Source organism: Battus philenor, unplaced genomic scaffold (genome assembly GCF_028537555.1).
Source record: "Battus philenor isolate CCGP_79_NKW_IND1 unplaced genomic scaffold, ilBatPhil1.0.hap1 SCAF_15, whole genome shotgun sequence".
NCBI lineage: Eukaryota > Metazoa > Arthropoda > Insecta > Lepidoptera > Papilionidae > Battus > Battus philenor.
Genome location: NW_027181677.1, coordinates 3,381,108 through 3,407,041, shown reverse-complemented (window position 1 = coordinate 3,407,041; position 25,934 = coordinate 3,381,108). Strand labels below are relative to the sequence as shown.

The window sequence follows — 25,934 nt, the reverse complement described above, 5'->3', positions numbered from 1 at the left end:
TAAATTGACGTGCCCCCAAAAAATAAATGTCCAAAAAGACCTGACTACCGCTATTAAGTAAAATCTTCCAGTCTTCAGGCCAGTTAAAGTCAAGTTTTAAATCTCAATATAACTCATACCGTCTACTTACTTCAACTATACCATTTAACAGATCTAACGAAATAAATATTTGTACTGAACAATATGGCACTGTATTGTGTAAGCCAATGTAACATTGTAAAACTAGTAAGTACATTCATACAAAAGATATTTATCTACTAGCACCATTTAAGCAGTGGACGTAGATACGAGTACGTTAGATAACAGGAACGTAGAGTACCCGGCGACAAATATTACACATCGTCATTTGGAAGGAGACAATCGGATAATTTCGGCTTCCATTTATTATACTTTTTTATGTCTACTTTCATTAGTTATATTACTATAATTATTATGTGCAATAAACATATTATTATTAAAATAGGAACTTATAATCATATATAAGCACAAGTAGAAACTACGAAAATATTATTATTTCTTTTCTCTTTTGAAGCCGCCTCTATACTTACTCAGCAATAATAAATTTCGACAAATATACATCCGATTATTCGATCTTAGATGATCAATGTTTGAAGGTAAAAATAGGCTTTTCGTACACATTATAACACGTGACTAAACTTGCGTTCCTCAGAGATATTTTACAAGCTCACTAAAACTGTTTTTTGCACAATCACGGTATCTACAAAGCGCCAATGTTAAAGCTTTCTACTTACAAAACTAAAGTTATTTACAATCACAGACTAAAAATAGATACATGTAATTTTTAACCATTAACATCTTTTGGACGTTAAGGCCTTTTTTGTAAAAAAAAAAGTCGATCTTTTTCTATAGAAGATAGAAATTGATAAAAATTGTGCCAATTTTAAAATTTATTGACTAATATCTTTAAAATAAACGCCTTTGAATATTATAAATATCGGATGTTCTGATAAATATTTACCTAATGTTATAGGGTTCGCTTAGTATAGAAAGAAGTTTTAAAACTGTAAAATCTCGGTATTTCAGCATTGAAGCCGACTCCATATTTGTGTCGATATTTACTTTTAAGAAATATTTATTAGACCATCCGATCTTTGAACACAAGTAATATATAGACAACATAAATTTTTGAAAAACTATATATTTTTTGAAAAATATTACTAAAAACACATTCACATATTATTAAAGATTCAATTTCATAAATGTCAGTATAGTTAAACGATATAAAAATCAACAAAGTTATTCACTTACTAAACAATTATAACTAACACAACAGAAATTAAAGACTTATTTTTTATAGTATTGAAATACGTACTTATGTTTTTACGATTGAATCACAACACATGTCGTTAAACTTTGATAAAAAAATGCAATTTATTCTAAAAGATTTAAGAACACGTTTGAAATAGTGTCTAAAGAAATCAAATAATATACAGGGTGGACCAATAAGACGAATTCCAAATTAGAAGGCAGGCGGGTTGTGGCGATGGGTAGCTTAGTTTTAAGAAATCTATGGAGTTTTTCAACGGTGAGCAGCGTGCGTTTTATAAAGGTTTATTACAAGAATAGATTATTTTTTAAATCCACTCAACTTTATTGCCCATTCTAGAATATAAAATGCGCCATAAAGAATATTGTCAATACTGAAATTTATAACCAACAATCTAATATTTTTATTACAATTATAAAATTTCTCATTATAAAACAATGTAAACTTTTCTGTTAGCTAGGCGCAAATTATACAAGACGATTGGTTATAGGTGTAAAAACTCATAGTGGAAAATATAAACTGAGTGCGAGATGAGGGTGTATTTTATTCAGTTCTAGCCATACTTTCTGCAACTTTATTTTACATAAAATAAGACTTAAGTAAAAAGGTAAATGTAAAACCTCAGGATTCAAAAATTCAGGATTTTTGGATCAATAAGTTTATAATTCGTGAATATTAAGCTCCCCGATTGAAAGTTGAAAACTATTTTGAGAATGGGAGACTCTAATTACTTGTTCAACAACAGATAACATATAATATTTAAACAACAGAAGAAAAATAGTTTGTAAATTATCATTTAAGAGTTCTTCCAGGTAGTAGTTTTAGATAGTACATGAAAAAAATCAATTTCAAATATCACAAATTCCTAAAATAAAAAAAATATAATCTTATATAATAACTTATACATATTAAGCATAAAAACTACTGTTGCGATCGAGCTAATGCCTCCAAATTGCTGTGATGCGAGTCGATTCTATTCATGTTAGCTTTGAACTCGTCCCGCGGTTTTAAAGATGGCGTACTCGGAACTGAAGCGGCCGCGTCGGATTCCTTGTCTAAATTATTCCTCTCCTTGTGAAGAAAGTCTTCGTGCGATCCATTTAATTGCGAAGGCTTCCCAAATTCAGAATAAGAGAGATCGAAGTTAGAAACCGACTTCAATTTATCAGCGGCTTCCAGACCAGAAGATAGAGACTTCGAAGGTGAAATTGGAGTCAGATCTAAAAAAAGACTTCACTATTTAGAAATCATTAAATGACAGTAGTAGTGCAAAATATAGAAATTTAAATAAGGTTTTAACAGTAAAAAACTTTTCAATGTGATCGATATACTTATCGATTAAAGGTGATATATCGATTTTATTATATTCTGTATAATTAAAATACATTATAAATAAAACATTTTTAAAAAATAACCTATAATATCCACAAGCCAGAACATACCGAATACAGAAAAAATATAATATTTGACGTGGAATTAAAATGCACAAAGTTTACCTTTAACCAATTCGGATCGGGCGTCTTCGTTGCGGTCATCCTTATGATCCTTAGGCAAGGACGACGAGCGAGCGCTCGGCAACATCCCCAGTACCCTAAAATGTTATCACATTAAGTTCCTTCCAAAGTGTAAGCAAGTTTAGCATTCAACTTCGGGTTTTAATCAAAAGTAACTAATTCATATATATTATTCACATAAGATGAACTGATCGTAAGATGACGTAACATGTACACAAGCGGCTAGGAAGCTGCTAGTACGCAGGCAGTTGGATGCGGTCCAGAGGGGCTTCGCACAGAAGATTGCGAGGACCCATAGGTTCGCGTCCCTGAACTCGGCCCTTATCCTTGCCGGGCTGCTTCCTCTGGACCTTAGGGTCTAAGAAGCAGTCCATTTATTTGAAATAAAACGGGGTTACTCTCGGCAAGTGGTAAGGGACCGGGACTTGCGAGTTGCCGGTCAGCTACCCGAGGCTTCCACACCCGTCTGATCAGTTTGGTGTGGAATTCTCCTGCCTGGAGGTAGGTGAAGAGGCTGCCAACTTGCCACCGCAGCAGCCAATCTGGTTATTTATACCGACGGCGGCTGCATTGAAGACAAGGTGGGTGCGGAGTTCTGCGTTATGCGAGACGCCGCATAGCTTTTCAGTAAGAAGCTCAAGTTGGGCAGCTTCTGCACGGTATACCAGGCAGAGCTGCTGGCTTTAGCGGAAGCAAAAGGGTACGCGGCCAGTGGGTCGGCACAGACATGCGTAATACTGAGCGAGTCGCGGTCCGCCCTCCAGACAGTCGCAAGATTGGACACCCTCCCTCCCTGCACGCGGGGACGGAGGGAAACGAGAGCTCGGACCAACTGGCCAAGGACGCGGCTGTGAAGAGTAAAATACGACCAGAATATGAGGAATGCCCTGTCTCATTCGTCAAGCGACAGCTTAGGTTGGGAACGCTTGACGAATGCAATAGCAGGTACATGAATGGAACGACGGCATCGACAACGCAAAAGTCCTTCCCGGACGCCGTCACGGTCTACCGCGCGCTCCGTAGCATAAAAGTGGACGCGGTTTTGGTCCAGCTCTTCCCAAGGCACGGTGGGTTTTCTGAGTACCTTCACAGGTTCAAGCTCAAGGAGGACCCATCGTGCTTCTGTGAACCGGGCGTGGACCAGACCACGATCCACCTGGTAGCAGAATTCCCCGCATTTGGAGGGCTCCGATACGAGACCGAATGCCGGATAGGCACAAGGAGTTAATTTTTATAAATACATATTTCTAATCATACCTCGAGTTTCCGAGATCTCCAAACGGAGTGTTAGGTTGGTGCGACGCAGGCGGCGGGGAGGGCCTCGGCGACGTACTCTCCTCCGCCCAGCCCTCTGCTATTAGCACTTCGCCTACATCCATCGAGCCTTCTGTGTGTATATACATACATATTATATAAGTACACATATAATACTTTAAAGAATTTGATAGTAATGTAAATATTTGCTATATGTACATAGTCCAGGCTACCGAAAGATGCTGGATGCGGGCAGTTTAAGTTCATTCGTTGTGGCGACATTTGAAAAAAAGAAAAAGCCTTGCAGTGCTTCTATCGTCTGATGATGATGAAACGATGAAGGTTAATATAATAATAAATCGTCTGTTTTACAACAGCAAGTTCATCTACAAGATGGCAAATGAAAGAGCCTTCTAATAACCGAGCCTGATGTTATTCGACCTTTTTGTTTGATCATTTTCAATAGAAATTATATTATATACGGTGAAGGTTAGAGCGAGAGGTATAACAACGAAATATCTTTATAATATTAAAATATGCTGAAGAAATTAGGCCAAGTAGAAATATCAGCTCATTTCTGTACCTCCAGTCTCTAAAGCTTGGGACGATCATTAAAAATTTGATTAAGTAGGGTAAGTATGGGCGGTGAAGGTGAACACTAAAGCATTTCAAGGAGGTCTACTTAAAGGTATGCGGGTCATCAGCACCGAGCACCGTACCCAGCCTCTTTTAAAGATAAAACAATAGAAGAATGCTAAGAAGTTAGATCTCTACCTTCGGTGACGTCAAACAATTTAATTCCCGGTATTTCCTTGTCCTTCTCTCCGACTAATGCAATTGATTTCTTGTACGTGCATGTTTTGGACAGAAGCGATTTCCATCTTGCAACCTGAAATTATATTGCCTATTGAGATAGTCACAATAAAAACATTTTAGTTACATTAAAAATTTAAAGCTTTATTGTATTAATATGAATGCAATGACATAATTCAACAAATCATTTATATCTGAAAGTTTATAAAAGATATCGATATGAACTTTAACAGAACACAAATTTTGCTGTCCCAATATTGGATTTTGAGACCCGATATAGACCATTATCCATAGAATATATAAAGTCATTGGTAAAAGGGTGTATATAGGTATAACATTTTTAAAGGTGTGGATATTTAGCTAGTTTGCTGTCAATTAAAATATAGTACACCCTATTCAAAAATCAACAGTTTGAGAGACAGCTAATAACGTAATAATAATATCGTAAAAAATCGTCTTCAAAAATAGGATTACTTAATAATTAAATTAATCATTATCTGGCCTAGAGTGACTGTACTGAGGTAATTAGCCTCTAGTAGTCCAATAGAAAAAAAATAACGTATCATATTTTGAAATGATCACTTTATACAGGTTGTTTGGAAATAGGTATAAAAGCTTTAATTTTTTTAGGCCAAATGAGCTATATATTCAACCCTTTAAAATTTTTATACCTATAATTAGTCATCCTGTATAAGAATACAACTGCAGAAGTTCGCTAAAGTAATAAAACTATATGAACTGTACGACCACACTGTAAAAACGCTTATTAAAAACCTTACCTTTTACCGAGTTGATATAACTGTGATAAGAAAATAAACAGTAGCCTGCCCATGGTAAGAATAAACTTGTAATAACTTGTGTAGACATAGGCCTCCTCTCTAAATTTGCAATAAAACCGGCTAAAAGCAGCCTGCACTGACGACTCAATTTAACACTAACCTAGTATTTGGAATGTAAATAAAAACATTTCTTTTATTGTAAAAAATGCTTTTGGATTGTAATCGTCTTTGATTGGCCTCTTTTAGCAGTCAAAGCGAGGTTTTCACAAAATTTAGTAATTGTTATTCTATGAGATATACCTGTGTTAATTCTTCGAATCGCTCAACGGCCTGTGAATGCCATCGGTTGGCACCGCCAGCAGGTTTCACACCAGCTAAGAAGCACTCCATAGCCTAGAGAAATCATCACTTATTATTTCGTCAGTCATATAGTCTATTATTCCTCTCAATGTCCCTCATCTCCAGTCAAAGGTTGTCTGGTAGAAATCTTCTCGAGCAATAAGACCGCCATTTGTACCTCTGTATGAATTGTTTCTTTTTTTTATTATCTATACAGTATACAAAAAAGTCTTAATAAATTAAGTAGTAGTTAAAAAATTGGCGATGTTCGTAGTGTATTTACAAGGCGTCTTGAAAAACTGGCCGTACCAATATGTCCACTGTAAAATTCTCTAATTCAGTTCTAATAAACGAAATCAAATTTTCTAATAAAATTTCGTAAAATATTATTGGACTGCCATATATAAAACTCAAAATACATATTAAAAGCAAATTGATGGTACAGGCATATTATTGAATAAAAAATATTTAAATGACTAGAATTCTTGGCAACAATGTCGCTTGGTTGTTTCGTTTTCGTTTAGGCTATATCAGACAGAAAGCGTAGATGTACAAATCGGTGTTATTAAACTTTTTTTTAAAATGTGTTGTTGCGGAGTTTCTCCTTGTTTCTTCTCCACAACAGTAATACTAAGAATCAAAAATAAAAAGGATTAAAAAAGCTGACGATCAATCCCTCAAAAGAAGATAAGCCCTTTTAGAAGTTCCAATGTTGAAGAAATTAATTTTATCTTTATCTTAGTGACTTGTGATAAAATCGCTAATTATTCACTCTAACCTTTGTATTAAATTATTTTTTTATATATACAGATTATATTACTGACCATCAGATAGATAATTCTTGTTTTAAGAACCTTTCTAGAATAAAAAAGAAACCTGAAACCGAAGACGCAAGAGATCGGCGCGCAGTTCACAGAGCTCGTGCGTGGCGACGTACTCGCTGTCGCCGTAGTCCAAAAAGAACACGTCCGCAACCTGCCGAGCCAAACAACCAAATGACTTCATATATAGATACCCAAAATATATTAATGTACCTAAATAAATAAGAGAAGGATTATGGCAATATATATTATTAGTAGTGATTAGGCAATGTAGTATACCTGTCTCTATTATCAGTAGGTGAGAAGCTGGATTAGCTCAACTTATAATACCAACCAATATAGACCATATGCCAAATATACAAATATAGACGGGGAAAATTATTAGAACATACCTGCTGAGTCGCATCAAACTCGTTGGGCCGTATGTCGTGGACCCTAGCGCGGTACCAGCGGCCGTCGTGCCGGAACACCGCTGCCACCACCTGGCCCACGCACACCTGCTTCAACTGGAACCAATACAACATTTACATTATACTACTTATGTATTACTTACAATACAATTTGGAAGTGAAACAGATTTTTATTGATTGAAAGAAAGAAAAGAAAGAGGATTTTTTTCTTGTATCTTTACAAGACAGAACAGTTGTCTACAAAAAATTGTGAGCCTATGGTTTTAACAGTACATTTCCTGAATGCAGTAATAGTATATTAGAAATAGTCACGTTTGGCACAATATACAGACACGGTGGCGCGGAACCGGCATGTTACAACAGAAGTAAAACTACGATAATATACTCATAATACTTATAAAACATAATAACTAAATTATAAATTACTGAATGTATTAGAAATGTAAAAATGTTTCTATATTCTTAAGTGGCTGCTCGGATAGATATCGCTCTATCAATTATAATTCGCCTATCGCAGTTCTAATGAAACAATACATAAAATGCATTGCAGAGTAAACGTTTCATTAATTGCTTTAATTTCTTACTAATCATTACTTATAAAAAAGATTTAATTATATGTAAATTTGTCAGAAGTACAGTAATACATTGCAAAGAGGCTTCACTAAACATGCACATCCTTCATCTCCGAGCACCGTACCCAGCTATTTTCCCTACAGTGTGATGGACCCGACACCTGTACTATATATGTTAAGAAATTTCGTTTCTTAAAGTCTATTATTCTTGTTATAAAATGTATGGAGACGTCTTACCTTATGTGCACTCCTGTTATCTTTATTTCCGTAGTATTCCGTCATGTGAGCTACGAGGTCGTCCAACTGCGCCACCTGCGGCCCCACGAACTGCACCCAGAAGCGAGATGGTGACGACACTGCCGACACGTATACCTCTATCGACGAACTTGTAGCTTCTATAAGAGAGAAATCCAAAAATATTTTTATTTACATATCATCATGTCAGTTGACGCCCATGCAAGATATAGGCCTCCTCTAAAGATTGCCATAATGACCGGTCTTGACTACAACGTCGGTCTACTTGGTGTGGACCGGATCCTGGCCGCCACTCGAGAAGTGTCGTCGATTGCAGGAACGCTATGCTTCGCCAAATGCCACTTCAGATACACGATACTCAACCAAAGAAACTCAATTAACATAAACAATTACACAATAACTTAATAATAACAATATGTGTTATTTTATGAATGAATTTTAAAAGAGTAATACATATTTTTTTTTAAATAGAAAGATGCTTTAAAAAGTAGTTAACTTTTTGCAAGATCATCGAAGAGTTGTAACACATGATTGTCAATTATTCGTATTATTTTAACATATATTCTATCTCTATTAGATCCACACAACACTAATTATAATAAACTGTGACCGTTCTATTTTTAACTTTAACAAGAGATGAAAGTAAATTACCAAATACCATAGAATTTCTAAATTTATTGAAATAAATTAAATATACCATAGCAGTTGGCAAAACCAAAAACCTTTTTAAGTAAAGTATTGTAAAGATTCAAATAACACTAATGAATATACAAGTGCAAAATGGATATAACATACTATATTTTCAAGCAACAATTCAAGAATGTACAGGCGTGAATAACTCAAACACGGTGATTAAATGAGGACATCAGGTATGTGCATGAAATTACAAAAATGGCATGCTAAATAAAGATCCAAGCGAAATATCAAAATCTCATCACCCTGTATATGCTATGCTACCTTAAAAGCTTAAATTGTGTCCAACCTTCATCAAAAATGTCCCAACACACAGCTTTATCTTCAGAATTTTCTGCTTCATTTTGATCTGAGACGAAACATTACTATAACTGTCCTCTCCATTAGCGTCAATCAAATTCAGATGCAAACATTAAATAAACAAAATAACATAATTTAAAATAAACACCAAAGCTTAACAAATCAAAACGAGCAAATATCTATAGGTGAAAGGTTAAATATAAAGTTAACGAGCAAATTGCTGTAAATTACGTAACTAATTTTTTTTTTTTTGCTTTTGGACCGGACTAACACTGCAGCGCAAGCGGCATTTGCATATTCCGCGGTTTTAAGTGGCACAGAGGGCGCCTTGTGTAAGATCTCGGATCGGATTACTACGAGATCGCTACGGAGAATTCTTCATGGAGTGACTAGACTTCAGAACCCCAACATGGTCTTACATTCCGACACAAGGGCAGCTGACAGAGCCAAACTTCGTTTTGGTCAGTTGCTATTGCCTGCTTAATAAAAAAAAGGTGAAGTGACGGGAGAAACTCCTTTATCTATCAGTATAATCTAGTGTTTCACTAACGTGTTTAACTATTTTTGCGACTTGCCCCTCCTTAAAATTCTTATACCACCTAGGTAACATACATCATTTTTAAATTAAAGCGAAAGTGTTAAACACGTATCGAGTCCAATTTTAAATTGCTCCCCTGTGGAACGTGGACTCCATTTTTCGAAACACTGATCTTGTATGATCAAGGGTAGGTGGATCTAGCCGCGTTTTGAACGAGACCGGTTTTATCGAATGGCAATTTTCTTTCTAAGTACTGAATAATGCTACAAGTTTTCCTTCTTATACATATATACATATTTATACCTATTTCCTTTGGTTACTCCATAATTTAGGATCGAATTCACGAACCCCATTAATTTTTATATACATTTTCCAGGAGCAACAGGAAGTTATAAAAGAAAAAACAAGAACAATGCCGGGAAACTTTAAAACTCTATAATATATAATGACTATTGTAACTTCATTTATGTCAGTTCCCTGAGAACTACGCATCGATAAAATTGATTATACATAGATAAAACACAACGTCTGTTGGTTCAACTATTAAATTGTAAAAACAATAAAGTAAAATGTATCTTTAGGTTTTACAAGTCCGAGCCACCCTCGATACCACAGATGGCATACTATAGTGCGCGACTTTTTAAATTATAATTTTAACGCGCTGTGGATGTATGATTAAAATACCTTTGACGTTTTGTATAAAAAAACACCTTTCAACCATAGACATGTTGCACACACAAAGAGACATACGGGCATGCAGTTATCTTACCAGGCTTATACTTGGCATGTTTGAGGGCCGGTCTACCTGGGGACTCTTGGGGCTCGGGTGCTGGCGCCGGCGGGATGGCGACACGAGGAGTACGCTTCGACTGCTCTATCTCGCGACGACATTTCTCTTGCGCCACCTAGTAAATGTCAAAAATTTAATAGAACCTTTTATCCTCGTGCGCCAACTATATTTTTATAAGTTTTCGGTAAATAAAGGTTTTGTACTAGAGGTTTGGATGGCATTTTGCGAATAGACAAGTGAGACGGATACTAGATTCTGCGCAGATCTGAAAATATATATATTTTAAATATATTACATTTAGTTTATTTCTCAGTAAAATTTATGTGGTTGCTAGACTCCATCACACCGAGCGTTATAAACATCATCTCAAACATTTTATTTATCATCCTAAACTGTTCATTATGGTCCCTGGTCTCCACTTTAAAACCTTATGGCCCCATCGGCAATCTGTTCTGAGCATCATGTGGCCTGCTCATTGCCAATTCAACTTACTTATTTACTTTGGTTACTTTTGTCCGTCTATGGATCTCCTAATTCAATCTTGCGAGATAATTAATACAAATTAACAATAAGATAATTGAATCATTACCCTCCATTGATATAGTCTCTTTCGAATCGCAGTAATTCTAGTGAGAAATATTTGAAAGAAGAATGCAATGTAACGTATCTAAACTGTTAATAACTTTTGAGAAGAAATTGTATAAAATAAAAAATGGAAATAGTCGAAAAGAAATGTAAATGATTAAAATTTCAAGAAATGTTTCGAGGGATGCGAGGCGATGCGTGAATGTAATGTAAATGAATGCTGTGAGAATGATATATGAAGGATGAGAGAAAGAGAGAGATGATGAAAAATGGAAGGTTTACATCCCTGTCCCAAAAACAAGTTGGCGGAAGTAGAAAAAAACTGTATGTAACGTACTTACACAAGTCTCTATCAAATCTTTAGCGACGCGGATCTGCTCTTTAGTGCCACGGAATGAAATTTGTCGCTGGGTGTTATTGTCCGTCATGGAAGAGCCTTCGATCTTCACTCTCGCGCCACTTCTATGGCTTATATCGTTTATACTTTCCCCTCCAGTACCTAAAGTAAATGGTTGAATAAAATAATGTCACTGTCCAAACTGTGACTTTCAAGGAACCACAAGAATATTTCAAAGTTGAGCGCCTGCACAAACCCAGTGAGGTCAATGTTCCTGTTCACCACACCATTGACGCATTACCATCCGTGCCGCAATCGTACAGCTACGTCAGCGATCTTCGCGAGATCATATTACTGCCATATAATTCATGATCATTGTCAAATATACAGATCATCCTGTACATATGACAGTGGTTATAGATGTAAAAACAATATACCTTTTTCACCCTTAACACATTCCATGCCGTTCAGACCATTTGCAGTTCTCATTAAAAAACAAAGGATTCTTAATAAATAGATGGTAGGGTCGAATATATGTAGACAACTTTACATTACGTATGCGCGCGCGTACACGCTTTTCCCACTTATTATAGCTTTGCAGTATTGAAAAAAGTGTAAAGCATGCGTCTTAAACGACTTTTCTAATTTTTAAAGTGTGGGTCGCATATACGCCGAGGCTCGAAACGTGTTAACTATATCATGGTTTAAGTGTAAAATTTTAAAAGTAGTGAATGTATACCTTATTTGCTGTCAATTAATATATAGTACACCCTATTAAAAACCATAGTATAAAAAATCATTTTCAAAATTCGCATTACAACATGTTTCAAATGAATTATTATTAACTATCTGTCCCTACATATGTTGTACTACCAACAGTTATAGACCTGTCGCATTCAAATACAAATGAAAAAAATAACATATTTTAGAGTGATCTCTTTAAACATGGTGATTGGAAAAAGATGTAAAACTTTTATACCTGACAACTGTAGTATACATTTACCTCTTAAAACTTTAACACTTATAACCAATCAGTCTGCTTTTTATTGTTTTCAGGAATATTCTACATGAATAATTTATTCTCATGTTTACCTATGATCCTGCCGCAGGCCCAGTTTGGCACCAGCATAGTGTCCTCTTCAATGACCGGCTGCTGCTTTATGAACTCGTGTATCATAGTCTCCGCGAGCTGTGTGGCCTCGCTTCGGCCTCTGATAACGCACACCTCATAGTCCTTATCAGTAAACTTCTTAAAATGTATAAGTGTACCGGATTTATTCTCTATTTCTTTTTTGTTTGACCCATTCCGACCTGTAACAAACGCCCATTACATACATGTATTCAGCGGTAGGAAGTCCACAATAGGTAATAGGCTTGCCCCAAATATTTCTAATAGGGCTGACGGAATCAACCTGCATGCAACATCCTTCAACAATCTTAGTGAGGTTGTCTGCCCACTATAAGTGTAGCCATCTCACACTGCGTTTGCCAAACTGTGGTTATAACACCAGAACCTTAGGGCTCCAGTGGCCATCAATGAGCTATGTGCCCAATTACGTAGCAAGACATTGTTTCTAGTAAGAGACATGAAACATTAAACAAGAGAAATATGATATTAAATTCTGTACTTTACAGTAGTCAAAATTTATATCTAACAAAAAATTATGAAACTTAAAATCCTATATGTTGTATTAAATAACATTGGATTTAAATTTCGCCTATAGGTACTGGTGCATGAAGTTGTATCATATTTCAATCAACGTTGGCAATGACAAGGAAATATCTATCAATATTTGGAACTATTTTCATCATTAAAATTTATAGATAATAAATCAATAAATTTTACTGTTTATCTGAATCACTGGTAACACCAAGAGACATGTTTACTAATAATATATGTCATATGTGCTCTTAATATTATGAAGTTTTTTTCCTTTCAAAAATTCATAGAATCACCATAAATTTCCCAAAAAGTATAAATCCAATCTGGATGAACAGAACTGTACAGTAAAAGCTCCTAACTACACTTCCCTCATTGATGTTCTCACTACTTGCAGATTAAAAAAATGCTATGATATGGAACCCAACATCCTATATAAATTCTGTCTAATAGAATAATAAAAAAAAAAAGATCTTATTACAACTTTACCCAAAGTATGTTATAATATTAAATGATATCGCGGGGGAAAGCTCATGATGTTTTTGAGAATGTAAATAAACAGAATGAATCCAACCTTAAGCAACAAAATTTGAGAACCAAATTTAAAAAATCTTAGTGTAGTTTTAAAAAGAAAAATATGCTTTGCAATTTCTTTCAGAACACTAATCCTCTACAGAATGAAGCTTAATTTTTAAGAGGCAAATTGTTTCAAAATGTTCAAAAACTTCAATTGAATGTATTATTTTATATAAACGTTTCTCTTTTATCTTGTAACCTAGGAATGAATCTCCTATAATCCCATATAAATTACTATTCCATATTCACTGTTTCTGTTATCACAACATATTTATGGAATAAAGAACTTTTGCTGTATTAATGAGTTACATTTTTATAAATATAGATACATTTATAGATAGAGTTATTTGAATGACTTGACAAAAATTTCTATTCATTACATATATGAAATTATAATATACAAAATCTCTGAGGATATGGTGGCAATACCTTCTAGACCGGAATTGTGAACCTATTTTTAAGAACATTGAAATGTGGAGAATTAATAGAAATTAATGTTCCCTCAAAAACAATATACCTAGAGACCATACAATTAATGCTGCATCCAAGCAATGAAATAGCTAGGTAATAATTTATAGTGAATTTCTAAACAGAGGTATAATAGTGAAAACTCCATAACATGTTAAAGAATTTAGGCCTATCAAGAAAGAATATCAGTTATTTTCTGCAATGCATTCTAAAACAACCATTTGAAGGATTGTTTAAAATTTAGTAAGGTGGGGAGAAGATTTTCTTTAGTGTAGATGAACCCCAAGGCATTGCAAGACATCCTTAAATGGCATCATGAAGTCCAAGGACCATACTCAACCACACACCCAACAAAGTCAACAAGATTCATCATTTCAGCCCATCAACATCCTCCAATAGGCATAGACCCAAAAATATCTATGTGAGATATTGCCACACTTGGCAGGCGGGTTAGTGAACATAGTGTTGTATTATGATAGGCAGCGAACCCTGCTGCCCATAACATACTCTAGAAACTTGTTTTGTAGCAGTGGCAATCCCTTATACATAATACCACAAAGCATGAATTAAATAAGATTATATCCTTCGAATTTGAACCCACAGCCTACAATCACAATTATCAATCTATGACTACTACCACTGCTCAGGTGATAAATCACCTGTGTTTTGTTTTCGCTATAAACTCAAGTTTAGGCATTAATAATTCTATGTTATAACAAAATCATCATTATAATTAGATGTTTAGATAAGCCTATTGAGACAAACACTGTTATTCCTCAGGAAGCTGGTGTATATTAAAAGTACCCTCAATGAACAATCTTAGCCTAACCGCTGTTTGCTCTTTCACTTAAAAATATAATTATTTACTCACCAATTAAAGCAGGAATTAGACTTTTGGGCACAGACACTTCAATGACATTTACTCTTGTTGTCCTAACTTTTTCCTTTTCATTTGTTTCCTCCTCATCCTTTTTGAATACATAATAAGCCACAAATGCTGTTACTGTAACAACAGAGAGCCCTAAGGCTACTGGCAGTAATAATTTTGAATTGAGCGGCATATCCCTGAAACAACACTTCGTGAATACTCTATAATTTAAGGAAGGTTTCTTAGAAGTGTTTTAAATTTTAGTGTCACTTATAAACATTTATACTATTTGATTATGTAAAATTTATTTGAAAAAATTATCGGTGTCATCAAATGAGTCAAAAAGTTTTATTTGCATGTACAGTGTAATCTATTAGCAGCTATGACATAATGAGAGAAATGTAACTTCGTAAAGTAATATGACACCTCCAATATACAGAACAAGAAACACTGATATTTACCCGCAATTTTAATAAGAAATTCACAAAATATTGAATATATTTTAATACAGAATGGACTAAAAGCAACCGCTATAATATATCGTCACCGTATCAAAACAAATACTCGTGTGTCGTATTGTCGTTCGTATTACAAAATTATAAGCTCGAACAGAAACGGACAAATGATTGACAGTGACATAATTTGACATTGACAATTAACACAGACAGATAGTAAACAGAGAGTTTAATTACAGGGTAACTTAATTTTTTTTTGTATGTGAAAGCCAAATAAGCCAAATAAATTTACTCGTACTGTACATACGCAGCAACGTTTTCTGATTATAACTTCGTTGTAATTCAATTAGTGATTAAGCGAATATTCCAAAAAATCTCTAGATGTTGGAATACAATTCCAACATCTAGAGGTTTTTTGAATTTACTTTATTATTTTGTAATGATATTTTCTCATTGTATCTCATTCTCCAATTTTGTTAAAGTAAAATCTATTCTAAACTGGATTTGTTGTTTATTTTAAATGGAAAGAACAGGTCAAATACTTCCTAGTTATCTCTTGTCGTGAAATCTTTTAATACATTTAACAAGATTGTTAGTTTATAAATTTTTAATAATGAAAAATATTTAAAATGCTTCATATTCTTATCATTAGATGTATCAAAAATATTCTTCGCATTAATGCGAAAACATTTATTTATTACATACAATATTACTATTTTTGACATAATTTAATATATCCTTCTCACATTGTTTTTTTGAAAAGAAACCAGTTTATGGATTGTAGAAATGTGAATACAGATTGTGAATATGCTTTTACGTAAGAAATTTGTGTTAATTTTTAATTAAAACTTTAATCAACATTTAATTTCACTACGGTTAAACAATAGTTGATTCAAGGTTTTAATCGATTACAATAAACTACGTGATATTTTAGACGTACTAAGTCATCTTATGCGATATAAATTAATTACTACATTTTTTTACACTAATCAAAAACTAAGATTAAAAGAAAACACTTATTATTATTAAGTCACTCAAGGTTAAAATTTAATGACGTTATATTTGACTGTACAATAATTTTAATGAATTTTGTTGTATTATTTCATAAAAGCTTTTGATGATTTGGAAATTAATTTATAACATTATAATTGAGGAGTTTTCTACATAAATAGAATATAATAAACATTCTATTATATATCAAAAATCTTGTTACATTCTCAATGAAACTATTTATTCCAGTCACATCTGGTTGCATTATGAACTTTCAATATTCATAAAATGTTAAAATGGCCTGGGACCTAACAGAAGGTAAGTTTGACTATGATAAATCGTTTTTTCCAATCAGACTGCCACAATTTTCGGGTCACCAATTTTTCACCGCGCACACAAAAAGGAACCGTCCCCGTCTTACACGCTTCGTGGATAGGGTGACCATGTATATTTGAATGAAATAGGCTTTAGTCAAACATTTTCAATAATGAAAGCGTATTGTAAATATTTACAATTTTTTTCTTTAATGTTTTATGTGAATGATGTGTTTTGTGTGTAATGTACTATGAGACCGAATGAGGAGTGTTCTTAAAAAAAGCATAAACAACACGCATAGCTGTACAATGTACATAGAAACAAAAAAATCAAAAGTAAGGTAGACAACATAGACGAGTCAAAGTATTTGCAAGTTGAAGCAGCAATTGGCGAGCCACGCGGGGTGCCGAACTGATGGCCACTGGGAAGTTAGGAGTCTGGAGATCACATACCGGCAATCTCAATGTAGAAAGTCCATCCAAAAGTAGCCATACGACCTTATTAAGGTTGTCGGAAGATGCTGGATGCGGAGTTCTTTCAACCGGTCCTTTTGAAAGGACGCGTCGAGAAGGCACAACGACTCGGTTGAGGACAATTGCGTCAAATCATTTCATAGAACTTTGGAGAACCTAAAGTTTTTAAGAGAACTGTGGTGCAACGTTGAAAAGTGGATAAAATAAATAATGTATCGTTATGAAAAAAGTCTATGTTAAGCACTTTTTTGTGTTTAAGCCTGTGATGTTAGTGATATTGTAAGTCAACAATGAAGTAAGGCTTGCGACGTGCTAAACTTACAACGGTTGACTGATTTGTCAAAAAAAAGATCTGGTAAATTGTATTAAATATTTCAATATATTGTTTTTAATCCGGCTTTATTCTATAACAAAAGCGTAGATTAGCCACTTATAATGGACATGTATGAGAAACGATGTACAATTTCTCAGGATATGGCGGTTACGTTTTATTCTACTACGAACTTATTTCTATTTACTATAACGAAATGTGTATAATACGTAATGTTCCCTGGAAAAAAAAATGCACGAAAAGCCGGCAATACCAAAATGAACAAGTTGTAAGACCTGGTCAATGAAATGGATACACTAGTTATTCATACTGATATTGTATTTAGTGATAGTGTAAGTGCGACATGACAGAAATCTGTTTATAACCTGCGGAAGAATTTAGGTAAAAATCGAACATCAGAATATTTCTAAAACTGAGTTCTAAAACTGCTTTAGTCGGGTTATTCCAAATTTGGCTAGGTACCGAGAGAAGTCTGGGCGGTAAAAGTTAATGCAATGCAAGAAGGCCCCTTTAAACGTACTAAACGGATCGTCAACGCTATGCACCGTACCTTACAACGCGACAGACCCGGCACCCACACATTGATCCATGGATTGAAGAAATCACGTCTATAAATTTGTCAATAGTCAAGACAAAATTTTGAGAGGATTGAATATCTTCAAATCATCATAATCATCATCATCGTGTCAGCTGATAGAGGCTCACAGCAAGTCATAGACCAATCCCAAAAATCGTGGTAAAAGGCTCCCCTTGACTACATTTGCTATTTTCTAATACTTCATGAAATTGAGAATGTTTATAAAAATAACAAAATCAAAGACACCCTTGAGCGTGCGACCTAATAAAAACTAGCTCGCAATTTTGTCATATTTTTTATTGTCCCTACATCACGAAGCCTGAATGATCAGTTAGTGAAGAGTTCCAACATGCAGCGGCCGTACGTTCGTCGATATCTCCGCCCCAATAATATGCGGGAAGCGTTCCATGGTGGTAAAGCTCGATTTTTAATTTAAATTTCAAAATGTCACTGTAATAATATAAAGTGTGTAAATATATTTATAGTTTATTAAATTTATTACCTATACGTACGTTCGGTATCGGGTGGCGAAAAATGTAAATTTTGTCTACGTAAATTTTATCATATTCATTATTGTTATGTTAACCGACTCCCATTGCAAGGTCAAGGTCATAAATTTTATAGTTTTTAATAAAACATTTAATTAATTAATGAAAATACAAAGTCTTATGAAACTAGTATGTAATTTTGTAATAAATCGTATGGCTTATAAAATCTATTTTTTATTTGTTAAGTATGTAAAACTCTTTTTTAGGTTCGTAATTCTCCGCACCATCACATCTTTCTTTAACGCACGGACATTAGTATTTCGGTAAAACGGAATTTCATGTACCAGTTCTTTTTGCTGGATAGGCAGATCTTAACGGGCTCCATTAAAATCCCCTCTCTCTCTCTCTCATCCTTCACAATTTTTCTCTTTCTTCCCTCATATATTCACGTTACATTCACGCCTCGCCTTCCATCCTTCGCTACAATTCTTGTTACACGGTTTTGTTACGCTTAATTATATCACCTTGTAGCAAAACCGCAAGAAAGTGTGGCGACTCACTTCCTCCTTCAAAAGAGAAACGATGCTGCCGTGCCACACTTAACAGTCCATACACGAGACAGCAAGTAATTGCGTGCACCACGGTCTGCTCTACCGCTTGATCACAGATGCACTAGGGAGTACCTTTGAGCTTAAACCTATATATAGATACTCTGAGAATCCTCCGTGCCTCATGAACACTTGGGCTGGGGTTTAGATACCCAGGTGTCCAAAGATCTGCATTGTTGCGTTATCGGCATTAATATTGGAATTTATATTTGCTAGCTTGAGACGGCAAAGCGCGAGAGGCGTTTAGCCTAACCTCGGCTTCGTCGCCGTTACATTCGAAACTTTCTCAGTAGACAGAAAGTCGGTTCGTGAAAAGGTCTTTTATACACTCTTTACTAATAATATACCACAGATAAAAGGCGATAAACTAGCCAGAGCTAGAGCTATTATATATTTCTGAAGTAAATCAACCAAAGAGGTCATCATTTCTGAGAAATTTATTTAATAATAAACATACTTTAACTTAACCTGTAATAAATATACAATAGTTTAATTTTAATATATTTATTTAATAGCGAAATCTCAGTGCTGAAGTATTTAGGCCTGTCAAGTGCGAGGATCTGCTTTGAACCGGCCTTCTGAAGAAGCATTTGTAGGATCATTTCAAATTTTCTTAGGGAGGGTGAGGAGTCGATCTTGTCGGTGAAGGTGAGCGCTAATGCATGCTAAGAGGCATCCTTAAACACCTTCAACCCTTCAAACACAGGCACCGACCCTATTTCTTACGATAGGATGGAACTCGTATATGCACGATAAGATCATGGAATGTTAAGAAGTTACGGTCACTTTGCTCGAATTATAAAAAATAAAATGGCATCGGATAGTTTAAATAAAATGTGTCATATTTACAATTATTAATAGTTTTTAATAATTCTCGTGATGTATTTATTTTTTTAGATTTCGAATACGTAATCACGAAACAAGAACCACCGCGAATATGCTTTGGAACAGGACTGGATCGCGAGGTGCTACCAACGAAAGGTCCGTGCTTGAGTCCTTTCATGAGGCGGAATGCAATGGAGATCAAACCTAATTTAGGACCTGGGACCTATGATGGAAATCGCGATGCTTTCTACGACATCACTCACCGGGTTATTATTAATTAGTAATTTATATATTTTACATTAGTTATACGGTCAACAGGAATTTTACCCAACATTATTATGATTCCAGCTGCAGGGTGTGTACAGCTGGACATAGACCTTCCCCGTGGATTTCTTATAAGACCAGAAGAAAGCGACCTGCGCGCAACATGCTGACCATAACAAGGTCGTCTGTTCGCTTTGTAGGTGGAGATTCTACGCTACGTTTCCGACGTAGTGATCTTCAGTCCATAACCTTAAGACTCCAGCGGTCATCTGTTATACGAGTTTCCTGCCTATTGCCATCTCAACTTGCCGATGTCTAACTTCGTTCGTCTACGGACCTCCTCATTCATAATTCGATCTCGTTCTTATATCTAAAAAAAAAATTAGAGTAACTGTTTGTAACATTAAAATACCCGCTTTTTGCTACACGCATATGAATTATATACGCTACATATAACAATACCAAATTTTTAAAATTTGAAATGGCTGAACCTATTTTGACGGGGCTTATACTGCTACTTATATTTTAGAAAAATTCTTAAACGAAAAAAAAATTATCTTTTGTTAGATTTTCTGTTAGATTTTTTGTTAGATTAGAAGTCGCGGGCACAGCTAGTTATAATAATGAATAATTCGACTATAGTAATCAATTGAGTCTAATTTTGGCTATCTCTGGCACTTCAGAATGTTGAACGTTTTTCAGTGACAGCTCAGGCTTGGAGTGTTTTTGGCAGTCTTACTATGACAATTCATGTGTACTCTGTGTTTATAGAAATCACGGTCATACGATACGAGATTCTTGACGAGTAATTCTAGAATAATTTGAAACTAAACACTGCTCTGTAACTCGTCGGCAATTCTGCAGTCGTTTCGAAGAGCAACAACTTTCTTTAATAAAATATACCATCGAATCGCGAGAAATATTTTTTTCTTATCGATGTATTAATCTAACCATTATTTAATACCTAGTTGGATTTTTCTTAGGGTCGGTTGGTCTTGAATTATTAACAACACGAGGTCTGAAGTAGAAGTGTGTTTACTCATTCGAGCTCCGTCCGTATTTATATCGACGTTAATGAACAATTTTATTTCTATGCAATTGCCCGTTTTCGACGCGCCGCTGACATTGAAGTAATGTTGCTGCCGTAATACCGATGTAAATAAAGAATTATATTTCTGTGGAATTACCCGTATCGATGCGCCGCAGAATGACTAAATTTTGCCCCTACAAACTGTATGTTCCTGTTCATTGAGATGTATTTCATTAATGATGTTACTTTTTCGATCTTTAGATATATAGTAAGCTTTACTATGGGCCCAAGGAGCCCCGTTGGAAAACAAAGCATGAATATCAACCACCACCCAGGGAACTGCCGCCGGAAAAACCTACTCCTCAAAACTGTGCTCCGTTCAATTCAATTTCTAAACGGAAACCATTGTTTCAGCCCACCGACTACCCCGCGTGAGTTATTGATATATCCTATAGTTTAACTTAATCATTGTCACCCACGTAGCGACTCGGAGTATATAATCAAAATAGGAAAAACTTTTTTAAAAAATTATATGACATGACATAGATATGCTGGTCACATAGTTTACTTTGAAAATGAATTTCTTTAATAAAATACACTCGTATCATACATGTATGACCTTCTTTTATACATAGGTAACATAAAAGTATACTTCAAAAAGGATGTATAGTACCCGGCGATAAATATTACACATCGACCTTTGGAAAGAGACAATCAGCTAATTTCGGTTTCGTGGAGCGTTATCTCTGTCGCACGAAATATGACTGACAAAACGTCACTTAGGAAGTGTGGGACAGAGATAGTGCTCTACGAAGCCGAAATTAGATGATATACGTTATTATAATCAACCGTAAATATCGCATCATATTGTGGGATTCTTTCTAGGGCAGGTAAATCTTGTAGATAATGACAACACGAAGTACAAACTAGATGTATGCATATTTATTAAGATTAGCCCATATTTATAACTATTCTTAAACTATGAAAAAAATATTTAACCAATAAAAGCCGTTAGCCAATCATAAGGTGCGAAGTATTGTAGAATATAGAGTGCTCTGACATGGGATTCCCCTTATTCGATGCGCCGTTGACGACGACGTATTGTAGCTCCTACAATATCATATTACGTGGTTCACCACCATCATCGCCTCGACCGTAAATCATCCATTGCTAGATGTAAGCCTCCTCCTATAGATTGTCCCTGTGGATGGACATCCCACGCTCTGCATGCTGGTTTGTGGTCTCCACTACAGAACCCCCAGGCACCAGCGGCTATCTGTTCTACGCACTATGTGGCCCGTTTTCACTGTAACTTGCCAATTAGCTGAGCTATGTCGGCTATTTTGCATCTCCTGTTATTTTATTCGATCTTCTAAATAAATCTCAAGAATATCCTTCTAGTAATGAAGAGCGCTTTGTTCAGAGCTTCGCAGCGAGCACGAATTAAAAATGAAAATCTGAAAATACCAAACTCACCGACGTAGCTTGAAAAACTGCAAATATGTCTGTCGCAAGTCTGCAACTGCTACTTCAGCAGAGGGCGAAGCATATCGCTCGTGTAGCCGTAAGCCATTGGAGACGAAAGATTACGATTAGCCAGTAAACAAGGCGTGAATAGGCCTCCCACTATGTGGACCGACGACATAGCCAAAGTCGCAGAATGTCGCTAGATTCGGACAGCGCAAACCGATCAAGATTCTCCAGTGGGAGTGGGAATGAATGAATGAATGAAAGACCTTAAGTATTTATAAAGAATTTAGGAGAAACTTTTAATTTTTGACTGCACCATCACGCAATATTTTTTTGTGAAAAATAATTATAACATTATCTATAATATTTTTTTAAAGGGCCTGCGATTACTATCCGTTGTACAAGAAGAAAGAAATGAATTTCGCTTACAGTTTCTCTGGTAAAAAATCTTTAAAATGCGCGGTAGAGGTAAAGTATTCATATTAAAAATATAATCTGTTTCTGGTCTATATTCTTACCATCAAGTCTCAGTTTTAAATAGTAAACCTATGTGTATCGATTAATTGATCAGTTTTCTATATCGATTTTCAAGATTTTCTCGCATCGTCAACTGAAAAAATCTTTTAAGTATAATTATTTTCTACGTTGCTTTTGCACTTAATTGATAATACTTAATTTTCATTCATGTAATATGTTCCACAATAAAAAAAGAGACGTAAAATATTATACTGCCGCCAAAACCACTGTACCGTGCCTAATAATATGTGACGAGTGGAGACCGAAAAAAGACGCGTGAGCATTGCCATTGCCGCCGCCTTTGCATTGACAGCGGACTGACAGAACGGAGTAGCCAAACATCCTTTACAGGCGCATAACTAAGACTTAAAACAGCGGTTTCTGCAGCATTATAAACATTAATTATTTCGGAAAAACATATTACGTTCCAAAAACAGTTATTATTTCTAAATTGTCACAATATGTATTGTGATTCATTTTCAGATTAAATGCGTTCCATACAATTTGGATGTCTGCGGCGTGTGCGGTTGCTCATGTTCGGCACAAGGCGACTACTGGCAGTTTGAAAATAGATTATTTCTATGCCGTAAACATTATTCTAGATTATTCAAACACTGCTTATCCAAGTTTCAAGGGGCTAAACTGGCGGAATTTAAGGTAATATTGTGTTCTTTTGATCAAGTTTACTATTCATAACGTTTTGTTAAGTTAGGAATCGAGATTTTTATCCTATCTGAACAAAACAAAACTATATGAAAAATAAACTGCTGTGCGAAGCAGGCCGAATAGCTGTTCTAGATGGAATGCTTCATCATCATTATTATCACATCAGCCGATAGACACCCACTGCAACGCATAGTTCTCCCTCAAAAATCACCACAATTACTTCTTTGGCTGCTCGCATCCAGCGATTTTCAGAGGAATATTTGTATTGACAAAATAACATAGCATTTTATATATTTATATCTGCAGGGATAATATAAAAGATTGGCACAGTCGAGCGGCGTACGAGTGAGTCCATGTGGCGACCTTTGTCAGCGGGATCTCCTGTTGCTCTTTAGACGTTACGTTAGAAGTACGTCGTCTGTTAATAAGGCTATTATTCTCTCTTCAGGAAGAGTTTTATTGGGATCTAATGGTTAGCAATTGGGCGACGACAGCTACCAAGTCATTAAAACGAAAAATCGTTTCATCTGCAAAAAATAATTATATTATAAGTTACGCGTAGACATTTAATTGATTACGAAATAATACTTAGAGGAACAATGTGGTTTTTTTTCAGTCAATTCGTGATTGTTTTTTTGCCCACGCCCACAACAGCTGCAAGGCCGCTTTAAAAATAATGAAAGTATCAGAAATTCAAAAGAAGCTTAGAAAAGAAGCATACCTCGACTTGTACTTTCCTCAACGACGTCACTGCGCTAATTGATAACAAATATATTTTTATAATATAATAATATCTTTTTTAGTTGTTATTACACTGAGGTAAATGAAAACGTTCTTATTTATTTCGTTTTTAATTTTGCCTTCGGTAAATATGCAAATTTTAAAACAATTACTCTGTCAATAAGCTGTCTTTTGATGTTCAGTGCATGGTAAGAATTTTCATATTCAAATACGTCGGCTGCATCGTATTATAATGAAAAAAACCATTATTAATATTATATACACTATCGTCCAAAAGTTTAATAACAGATGTGCTTTCTATCTGTAATTGGCCAAAACGAAACAACACCTATAGGCGGTAAAAATTTGTAATGAATGTTATCTTTACAGCTTTTTACTATAGTTTACATATTCACAAAGAGATCGGCTCTCATTAAACATGATTTATCAATTTCTTAGATTTTACCTAAACAAGTGTTTTATGACTTAGGACTGCGGTTGTATTCTTTTGTGGTTTGAAGAGTTGCTGTCGGTACACCAAAACCTCTCTTTGGGTCGTGGTTACGTTCCAAAAAAACACGACGCTAATTGAAACGTCGCAAAGTTCTATTGCGAACCATGTAAAGATCGAAGATCTTTTCCAGGGTCATGGAAATACTACTTTTTTATTAATTTTTATATTTAAAAAACAAAAATAATATGAATCTGCCAATAAATAAATTGAATAATATTTATCTTTTTTGTAACAACACGTAAAAAATTACATAAATTTATTATTCTCTTTTAAAAAAAACACAACACACTATGTAATTGCAACTAAACTCTTAAAATTAGCAAAACATAGTGAAAATAAAACTATATTAAAATTGCGTTGATTTTTAAAACAAAAGTGTTGCCATCTTTTAGAAGAAAAGAAAATTAAAAAAAAATTAAGACTCGAACCCAAAACAACGCAACCTCGAAAATCTAACGACGCACTGTGAAAATTAGTACTAATTAAGCAGCGACGCAATTTCGAAAAAAAACGCAAAACGAAACATCGCAAAGCGAGGTGCTTGTGTATTTAACTTTTTTGTTTAGCCGCACTTGACTATTGGCACGTGCAAGTTGTGACATTAACATTATCTGTATTCGGATTTTACCTAGCCTACGGCTTTTCCCGCATTTGTTTTTCTGAAAATGGCAAAACGCAATCAAATCATGCTTGAATAGCGAAGTGCTATTTGTATGCTTCGAGAGGAGGGATACAGTGAAGGTCGAATCGTAGCAAGGCTCAGAAATTCATTTTTTTCATTTGCATAGGTGTTTACTACACTCTTGCAAGAAAACAAGAAATGGGGACAAAC

General features: G+C 34.9%; 2 protein-coding genes across 3 annotated transcripts; one reads left to right on the top strand and one right to left on the bottom strand.

The window, feature by feature from the left end:
- Nucleotides 1-991: 991 nt before the first annotated feature.
- On the bottom strand, nt 992-15,464 carry papi (tudor and KH domain containing protein papi). 2 transcript variants are annotated; one of them, XM_068761478.1, is made up of 13 exons: nt 15,322-15,464; nt 14,864-15,057; nt 12,381-12,599; nt 11,293-11,450; nt 10,346-10,481; nt 8,028-8,185; nt 7,201-7,314; nt 6,864-6,962; nt 5,949-6,041; nt 4,831-4,945; nt 4,060-4,189; nt 2,785-2,879; nt 992-2,508 (listed from the first exon to the last, which is right to left on the bottom strand). In XM_068761478.1, the coding sequence occupies exons 2-13, from the start codon at nt 15,051-15,053 to the stop codon at nt 2,210-2,212; spliced, it is 1,806 nt and encodes a 601-aa protein (XP_068617579.1). In that variant the 5' UTR covers nt 15,054-15,057; nt 15,322-15,464; the 3' UTR covers nt 992-2,209. The 2 variants fall into 2 exon arrangements, with proteins under 2 accessions (XP_068617579.1, XP_068617580.1); XM_068761479.1 differs by having other exon boundaries at nt 10,382-10,481.
- Nucleotides 15,465-18,350: 2,886 nt separating this feature from the next.
- On the top strand, nt 18,351-24,631 carry LOC137919043 (uncharacterized). Its single transcript, XM_068762005.1, has 6 exons — nt 18,351-18,414; nt 19,995-20,188; nt 21,478-21,647; nt 23,064-23,154; nt 23,686-23,859; nt 24,485-24,631. The coding sequence occupies exons 1-6, from the start codon at nt 18,351-18,353 to the stop codon at nt 24,629-24,631; spliced, it is 840 nt and encodes a 279-aa protein (XP_068618106.1).
- The last annotated feature ends 1,303 nt before the right edge of the window (nt 24,632-25,934 follow it).